Raw genomic sequence first — 9874 nt, 5'->3', positions numbered from 1 at the left:
ATTACATTAAAATTATTAAAAAATAAATTTATAATATAAAATATTTTAGACTAAGAAATATGAGAATTTCCCCGCTTTCATGTATTAAAAATTATATTTAAAATATAAAAATATTAATATATATCTGTGATTGGGTCATTCGATTTTGGTCAATTTACAAATGGTTACAACAAAATTGATCCCATTTCAATCAAAAATATTATAAACTGAGCAATTTGGGTCGAGTTGGTTGGGTTAATTGGTTTCAACAGTTCAATGAACAAGCTTGGATGAAATAAATTATTGTTATTTTTATATTGTAAAAATCTATTAAAAATAATATAAAATATAAATAATTAATAATTATTTTAAAAGTTAGAAATATAAAATAATTGTATTCTCTTATGTGTTTTATTGTTTAGCTTTCCTTAACCAATCTCATGCATCGCACGGGTCCCCGCTAGTATACAATAATAGTGATGTGTCCAAAATTTTCTACAGATTTTCTTTATTTTTTTTATGTTTTTTATATATTTATCTATTTTTAATTTTTATTATTTAATTATGACATTTTGGATTGATTCATTTGGCCCAAATGGTTGAACTACTTACCCACCGGCTGGATGAAAAAAAGGGTTTCATTTCGATGTTGTTGTTAAAAATATAGGTTTTTATATTATGGAAAGCATTATTTATAGACTTAATTAATAGAATTTAAAAATAAAACACAAAAAACAAAAACATTAAGTATGGTATTCAATGATAGAGAATAGTTTTTTTTTTTTTTTTGTAGACAATAGTGAGTGGGAGTTAATACCTATGGAATTTAATGTGAGGGAATTGAATAAAATGAATTGTACTATTGAAATTACATTTTTTGCCCCCAAAATGAAAATTGTCCAAATTCAAAATGAAGGGCATTTTAGCCAAGAAAAATTTTAGAAATCAATAGGAGTTAATACCTTAAATATGGGATTTAATGAGAGGGAATTGAATGAACTGAATAGTGGTACTTAAATTATATCTTTTACCCCAAAATAAAGAATGTCTAAATTCAAAATGAAGGATATTTTAGTCAAGTTAAATTCCAGAAATCTCAAGCCTTATTTATGCTTTTTATAGTAGTATAGATATATAACAATAAATAATAGGAAATTATAAGTGGATTCTAAACCCAACTCACCCTACTCTTGAAGGTAAAAGAGTAAAGTAGGAGAGGGTTTTACATTTTTCATGTGCGAGAAGGATTTGAATTCTCAAAATCCAATCCACAACAGATTTACAAGTGATTATGGGTTAGAAGATTTAAAGTGGCCAATAGAGTCTAGATTCTAAAATTTATAAAACCCTCACTTAACCCGCCCCATTGCCATCCCAGTTATCGTTTCCTCATCTTTCCTAATAAAAGATATTCTTCATCATCAATTAGAAAACGTAAAAAGTAAGTAATAATTTTCACTACTAACATAAACATCCAACACCATTATCCTATAAATGGTGATCAACTCTAACACCTTAGACCTTACCCAACTTAGTTCCTTGCTTTTTCCTTTTTGTATCAGTTGCATTTTACAGTTTTACACATCGATGGTATTGTGTCATGATCAAGGAGCTCCCAAACAGCCCAAGATTCAGATCCCAAACACCTTAGACCTTACCCAACTCAGTATTCACTTCAAATGATGGGGCCAATGTAATAATGATCAATTACCAATTTAATTTCTTAATAAAAACAAGAAATTCACCATAAAGTGGGTAATTAATTGAATATAAAACTTTATTTAATCACCTAAATTACATAAGAAATCTTGCCAAGCACTTAGTACAGACAGGGTCGTCATCAGTTAGTAATTTAAGAAAAACTATTGTATGACAATCAAATTTTCTAGGCTTTTTTTTTTTATTTTTTAGGTTGGGCTATTTTTTCTTTTCTATGGGTTACAACGGGAATAGACCATTCCCCAAGGGCCCAAACCCATAATTCGATCCCAAGTCTCCACTACAACCAGCAGAGATCCTACCAATTGACGACCCTATTCACGAAATCAAATCAAAGGATTCTTTCTCGTTTGATAGATGCTTTGTAAATCCATTTTTTTATTGACAAGGATGGAAAGAAATTATACAGCATTAGGAATTTAGGATTTACAAGTAGCCCGACCCTGCGCTAGTTAAGAAACGATAACAGTGGATGACTGGCTAAATTATTAATTGGCGATTAAAAAAAAAAGCAAAAAAGCAAAAAAGGCACTTACTGTTCTGCAAGGTCACAAATTACGCACTATTCTGATAGCTTCTTAAAATTACCTTTAAGGTACTATATACAACTGGCCCTTTGGTTCACAAACAATGGTATAACAGGAAAAAAAAGTAGGACATTAGCCTAAGTGATGATTCTCATTCTATAACTACCATTCATCAATATATTTATTAAAAGAAACTAAGAATATACTTCCTTGCCAATCATGGGCATGAAAATTTTTCCATTAAGCAGCGCTTTGAGTAATGGATGTGCAAATGTCACCAACCTTTGCCTATTAGCCACAACCAATCAAGTGTTACCCCTGCAAACAAACCTCCCAGTAAACACAATACAAGCAAATTCCCCAAGGCATTTTGCTCCGGTCCCTACAAAACCAAAGCACACCATTATCTTGGGAAAAATAAAAAGAACAAAACAAAAAGAAAAGAACAGCATACCCCAGCTCACAGCTTCAACCCTTTATAGTAAAGGAACATGCAAATTTTAACCAACCTTTTCTAGATAAGTAATGTGGTAAGTTAACTGACCTTGTAACCTTTTGGTGCAGCAGTGAGAACACAAACGGTGAGGTAACCATTGGTTAATCCCAAGAATGATGTAAGCAAAATCATCCAGCCTTGGTCTCCATATTTAGCTGTGAAATAGAAAGCTGGGATGAGTACGAAACGAGAAAGGACGACAACCATTAGGCCCTTCCGTGACTTCAAAGTCAGGCTTTTTATGAGGGGTATGTATCTTCCAATCAGATCCCATACATTATACATCGCAATCAGAACAAGTGCATACCTGAAAGAAGAGCATCAGATAAACAGAAATGACTTACATGGATAAGGGAAAAACAGACTTTGTTGATTAGGTATTTTCCTTCTGAAATGCAAGCAAATGTTTATGGTTATGAATATTTTTCAATGCTTGAAATAATCAGGTTACTTATTAGTTATTTATTCACTACTGAATCAAGAAAGTGGCGCAATGTAATGGTTTACATACGTTTTTTTTTTTTATTTTAAAATATAATAAAGTCTAGAAACAGGGTTAAAAAACTGTAATTCATGATATATACCATTTTCCACCCTCAATCCAGGGTCTTGGGATTTGACCCAAAATTACAATTCAATTCAACTAAGCCTTGTCCCAACCATATTGGGTTGGATAAATAAACCCTGTTCCATCATTCTATTCTTTTGAGTTCCAATGCCCTAGCATGAGCAAAAGATGACAAATTCATAATCCATATTTATAAAAGTATGGCAAAAACTATTAATGCCTGCTGCCAACCTAACGTAACCCTTACTTATTCAGGCCAAGCATAAGCACAAGATGACAAATTCATAATCCATATTCATAAGAGCTTGGCAAAAACTATTAATGCCTGCTGCCAGCCTAACGTAACCCTCCATTATTCAAAGCTTGGGACCTACAGAGTAAGACAAACCCAACACTGGCAGATCCAAGATTACAAGCATGCAGTAATTTGTCTATGAACGACTGGAAGAAATGGGAAATCAGTGGGCTGTTCTGTAAAACAAAGTTATGACAGAGAAAATGTCAAGCAAAATGGCTGGTTTTCTTGTCTTTATGGTAGGTGGGAACTTACCATGAACCCAGACTATGTGATCCAGTATCCTCAGATAGGAACCCAGGGAAGATTGACAATGTCAGAACATATATTAGAAACATATCAACTGCATAGTCTATGTTTTGAAGAAATAACTGCTTATTGCTCAGACGATCAAGTCGTTTGGGATCTTCTTCATCCTGCAGGAGTTTCAAAATCTTAGCAGAAACTATAAACCATAGTTCTTTTTTATTCTAGTTGTTAATGTTATATATCAGTACATAGAGAACAAGATATACCTGGCTTGGTTTTGTTTGAATACCCCCAGCAGCAAGGTCAGCTGAAACGGTTTTGGATCCTTCTGAGGCTGCCTTTGAACGATAATACTTCACAATGGGAATTTTGGGGAAGATGAATGCATAAAGAAGAACGCATAGCAGCTCGAAAAATGCTGATGTGCCAAAGAATAAAACTGCAGTGGAGTATGTTTACAAGAATAAGCTTATGCCAAAGAATAAGCTTTACTATAAATAAAGCTTCAGAAAGTTCAAGAGTAAACTTTCCACTGTAAACATGGGAAATGAAAGAAATAATTGTAGTGTTATGGTCAATTCATTACAAAATAACTTTACATTGTAGAGTTTACAAGAATAGATATTGTTTGCCACTTGCAATTAAAGTATTACGATACACCCCGTATCATATTGGCAAGCCAGTAGCCACTGATACTCAAAATATAAAGGGTTTGGGATTTTGGGTATTTTCAGGGAGTAGGGAGGCCTAAGACCGATCTCCCTGGCCAATTTTGAGAAAAAAAATAAAAGAAATGAAGTTCTCTAGTATCAAAATACCTAATATGCCTGTTCATGAATATCAGGTGCATCGATGCTTTAAACCTCGGCGAGCTTCCAGTTTTAATTTAGGGATGACTACTGCTTCCTACTTGACAGAAAGAAAGAGTTCTTTATTCCCTCAAGAGAATAAAAAGGGTCTAATAACCAAAACCAAAATTGGGTCCATTTCTTCTTTCAGTTCGCAAGTTAAATAGGATTTCCATCAGTTATACATTACAGTCATGTTCTTATCCATACCATGGTCCCAAAGTTCCTACTCTCATGGTCTGGCAAAGAAAACTGTTGCTTAATACAATCCTTGATGCGATGTTGCAATTTGACTGATACCTGTTCTAAAAGGCTGAGGTATATTCCAAATTGTCTATTGGCATCGACAATGTCAAGGATAACCTCTGAAGTGATTTCAACATTGGACCTTAGTTACTAATTCTTTCTTGTGAGCTCACTGCATATCAACTAGTATTAATTAATCAATATTAATCAACATAATTATAAGTAGCCTTAATGCAATTCTTTTTTCTCCATTATAATCTGGAGACTCTAGACAGGATCTGAGAAACATAGTTGCTCAAGTGGCATATATTGGATTTGTATGGTCTATACAAAGAACTATGCATGGAAAGAAGCTGAACTATATAGAAAAAGAAAGGTATTTTTGGACTAGGCACTAAGAAAACTTAACCTTGCAGTTTTTATTGTTTTATTTTATTTTTTTGGCAGGGGGATACATTTATACTGTAATCCTGTTAACTACTTCAAATGCACAGGCTTATCATTTACATCTCACCATACCATTAGTGTAATTTAATATAATATGACCTAGTACAACACTATTTATCAGTGGGAAGCACAGGATTTCTAAACAAAATTAGCAACTTTTTTTTAACAGAAACAAGAATATCTATAAATCACATGTTACATACTAGCACCCTTCCGGAAGCCATCCTTAGAATTCTCGAAGATTGCTTTCGTAATTAGCCTCAAACCGGAGGTTAAAGCCCCTGATGCAGCCATACCAGCTAAGAAAGACTGAAAGATCCACAAGAACAAGAGAACACATGAACCTAGAAATATGATTTGCAAATTTGGAATAAATATAAAAAACATTAGCATGCATGCAAAAATGCTAACCACAACCACCTGCCTGAATGAATTCAGAGCACATGAAAGAGAGGTCCCCAACCATTCCGCCCTGAACATGGGCATCTGCAATTCCAAAGGCACCACTTATCACACATATACCAATGTAAGTGCCAATCCCTCCTTTGCCAGATGTAGCTAAATCCAACTATCAATGAAAGGACAGAAGGACAAGTCAGTGTTGACAGTAACCAGTTATGGAAAATATCAAAACCACTGATTTGTAAAGTAGCACAGTTAGAAGCTATAATTCAAGAAGATGTTTGACCAATGCAAAACAAAGAAAACTGATAGTACTTACAATTAATACCAATAGCGAACTAATGAAGAAAAGAATATATCCAGTTAAGTTCCGTCTTCTTGTATTAATCCTCGCCTCTTTATATGCTAATATTGCAAGGGTTCCAAGTGCAAAAGGTTGATAAACAAGGGTAAGCACCCTTGTAGGATGATAGTTCTGCAAATGAATCAAACAGAATGTAGCGTCCTCATCAGATAAGACAACTTGGAATAACATCTGAAAGAAATATTTTAGAGATGGTAGTTATGTATGTCTTTTAAACTATATATCATCCAGAGCTTCCTTTCCTTTGTTGTTCTCTGAAACTAAGCATTAACTGAATGATGAATCCATGGCACATCCCACTGATTTTAAATAGAATATACTGTATAAGCTTGAGGCAGGATCTGTACATGAGGGAATAAAAACAAAAAAAGCTTTCCTCACATACAAAAATTAAGAAGGTGAGTGTCACTCTCTGTACAAGCAAGCCTTTTGCACCCCTGACTTGTAAGCCACATCAGCAATTTAAATGAAGCTCTTTGGCATCAAACTGCTCTGATCTGAAAGATGTGTAATTGTTTCTCTAATCTCATACAAATAATATGCAAGTCCCTAAAGGATTTTACCCAATATTGGCCCACCTATCTGGGTCTTGGGAGGGGTGAACCAGATATGGTCCTAACATTAGGCGATTTTTTTATACAAAGTGGTTGCTCTCAGACAAGAACCCACATTTTCATGCTTGTCATCCTAAGATTTTACCATCAAACTAAACAATGACCACTTTTTTAGTTTAGATCAATATCAGTAAAATATAAGCACTTGGGCTGCACCATCGTCATTTTGAGAACAGTGCAAGTAGCAAAAGGCCAATCATCAAGAAAATATTGCCAAAGATAACCTTGGATGTCAGAATTTATCGCATATCAGTTTTCATGTGGCTTTCTTGGGTATTGGATGAACTCGGAGGTATTGGAAGAGTTTGCAATCCACTTCATCTCATACAGCACTCATAATTAACAATCTACATGGCATTAAACAGAACGGAAAGATGATGATATAAAGCAATTGAGATAATATCATAAAGAAGCCAACCAAATTGGCCATCCCAAAAACCATTGTGGAAAATTCATGGTTTCAGGGCTGGGTAAACTACTTGGCCCAACATGTCAAACTGCCTACCCTTCTTTCTTTCTTCATTGGCCCCAACCCGCTCTACAATTCGGATTGGGTATAAACAACAGGATAAGTCCGGTTTGAATTGGGTTTGGAGAGTTTCCATCTGTCTCAAGCTATATTTTCAAAGAGGAAAGGTTAATGCAACTTGTTTTCCATTTCAGGTTTGACTAGACTCTCCGGTTAGCCATTTCCCACCCCAACCAAAATCCATTTTCAGCTACAACCAGTTTCCAATGAAGATTCAGAACCATTTTTAGAGTCTTTTTTGAACACAAATAACATGACATGTTCAGAAACAAGTAGATATACAATCTAAGTTTGTGGACATGGAAAATGTTACGACAAAGCTATATACAAAAAGATTAGAGATATAATACCAAAGTATACACCACAAAGATGATATGAAATATGAGGTTGAATATTTACCGGAAACAAGTACACATAGTAATCTTCTATTGTCAACATACTGTTCCATGAGAAAAGGCACCCATTTCCAAGAAGCCAACATACTATGATTGCAGTAATCTTCCCCTGATTATCATAGCATAATTATATAAGAATTTGTCTCAAATAATCAATAAGTTCTCTCCAGAAATAAATCTTCATGTTCTCCCCTGGAAAGCAGAGAACTTTAAACCACAAACCTCAGGTTTGTCTGGAGCCTGAATTCCATAAGGCGTTGGCATGTCTGCTCCTCTCGAAACAGCCTTGCTTAAAAATTAATTATTTCGCATCAGAAATAAATCACCTCACTCTAGAAAAAATAAAGGATCAGAATATTGCTTCTGGACGTTTTCTTCCTACATTTATCCAGCAAATCTAAAATTGAAGCCTAATCTAGATCACATAGAACACAACCAGTCGCACCACAACATAGCCAAATTAAAAAAAAAAGAAAAAAAAAAGAGAAACTGAGATGAAACTTATTATTCTGTAAAGTGTAAACCATTTCCTATGTGTTGCATTATTATAGAACGAAACTTAAATTAATCAATTCAATAAGATAAAACAGCATTTAAAACTCAACAAGAAAAATGGTATGCCAATATCAACCTAGACCTCCTCATCTCCAAGAACAAATAAACCGATAAAGTAAACAAAAGTTGAAATGCATTCTAACTTAATAAAAAAAAATTGGCAATTGCTCTGTAATTACCAAAAAAATTTCAAACCTCTATATGCTATCGGGTCCTAACAAGAAGAGTATAGAATACCAAGAAAAAGAGTGTATAGAATGAAAAGAACCGCTGCTCATCAAGCAATGTTAAAATAGCATGTGAATACATTACAGAACTATTCAGTTTGCATAGAGGAAATACCCGCAGATAGAAAGAGAGATGGGAGTATTGAGGCAAACCTTCCTCTACAAAGAACCCACAAAACAAGACCTTGCGCTGAATGAATTATTGTTAAAAAGAAGCAAAAAGTCAAAAAAGAAGAATAAAAGTTGACTCGCAAGTTAAAAATAATATGGAAAATCACGACAAAAAAAAAGTGAAAAAGAAATAAAGATCAAACGTATAGAGAGAGAGGAAAAGATAATGGATCAACTTACTTTTCGAAGGGCTGTAATCTGTATACTGTCGAGAAGAGAAGACAAAGGGAGTGGAGATTCCTGGTTCTTGTGGAATTCCGGAATCTCCTTGTAAATGGACCGATAACGAGGAAACGGTTTCGAAGAAGTTGAGAAAGTCTAACACATGGATAAGATGGGCAGAGAGATTATCTCTCAATAAATTCCGTGCTGGAGCTGGACTCCACCAGTAGCCAGACTGGCAGTTTCCTTGGGCGGAATCAATAAACGATTCTCATGGGGAGTTTCGTTGTACTGTTGTAGAGACAATCTTGATCGAGTTCTTTTTAAAGAAAGAACGAAAACATTCCAAGGTATGAAAGTAATTGCTCCGTAGTCGGTGAGAGCTCTCCAGCTTACCATCTGTTTTTCTCATTTCTCTTGGGTCATTTAAGTCAGAGAAGACACGCCATATACAGTTTGACGTATTTAGTAAAACCTATGCACTTGGCAAAGCTGTTTTTTTGTTAAAAAAAAAGGGAAATTCCTAATCATTACTCTAATTTGGTTCGAATTACAATTTTGGTCCCAAACTTCAAAATACAATAATTTAGCATTTAAGTTTTCAAAATGTTAACTTTGAAAATGTGACATTTGAAAAGTCAAAAATTCTCTAATAATGTCATCTAATTCTCTTTATCAATCATCCCAACATTAACAATAAAATGAAGAGTCCCAAATTGGAGATTCTTTTAAATAGTCACTAACTTTTTTGAATAGAAGAGGTTAGGATTTGGGAGTATTCATTTGTTTTGTCAATGTTTGGATGGTTGATAAAGAGAATTAGATGACTTTCGAAGGGTATTTTTGACTTTTTAAATGTCACTTAACAGTTGAATAATAGACCGTTTACGACATGCACTGGATTGTCACATTTTAAAAGTTTGGATACTAGATTGTTACATTTTGAAAATTCGGGTACTGGATTGTCACGAGCCAAAGTACAGGATACTGATTGGGAATTTTCCCAAAAAATTGTGGTTGCAATGACAAACTTTTAAGATTTAGAGGCTTTAAGGAGGTATTTGGTTTTATTGTTTTTTCC

The 9874-nt window shown here is 34.2% G+C and overlaps 1 protein-coding gene across 15 annotated transcripts; it reads right to left on the bottom strand.

The window, feature by feature from the left end:
- Positions 1–2236: 2236 nt before the first annotated feature.
- On the bottom strand, positions 2237–9226 carry LOC148875669 (equilibrative nucleotide transporter 3-like). 15 transcript variants are annotated; one of them, XM_088965009.1, is made up of 11 exons: positions 8812–9191; positions 8576–8650; positions 7901–8010; positions 7683–7787; positions 6096–6251; positions 5799–5942; positions 5578–5683; positions 4100–4272; positions 3840–4018; positions 2770–3028; positions 2237–2607 (listed from the first exon to the last, which is right to left on the bottom strand). In XM_088965009.1, exons 3-11 carry the CDS (start codon positions 7940–7942, stop codon positions 2500–2502), a joined length of 1272 nt encoding a protein of 423 aa, XP_088821135.1. In that variant the 5' UTR covers positions 7943–8010; positions 8576–8650; positions 8812–9191; the 3' UTR covers positions 2237–2499. The 15 variants fall into 15 exon arrangements, with proteins under 15 accessions (XP_088821135.1, XP_088821144.1, XP_088821146.1 ...); XM_088965018.1 differs by having other exon boundaries at positions 3840–4000; XM_088965020.1 differs by having other exon boundaries at positions 3840–4000; positions 8614–8650; positions 8812–9187.
- Positions 9227–9874: the final 648 nt, after the last annotated feature.

Source organism: Nelumbo lutea, chromosome 1, assembly GCF_056320005.1.
Source record: "Nelumbo lutea isolate HS-2025 chromosome 1, American lotus-T2T, whole genome shotgun sequence".
NCBI lineage: Eukaryota > Viridiplantae > Streptophyta > Magnoliopsida > Proteales > Nelumbonaceae > Nelumbo > Nelumbo lutea.
Note: the sequence above shows the minus strand (reverse complement) of the source record. Positions and strands in the feature narration are given on the sequence as shown.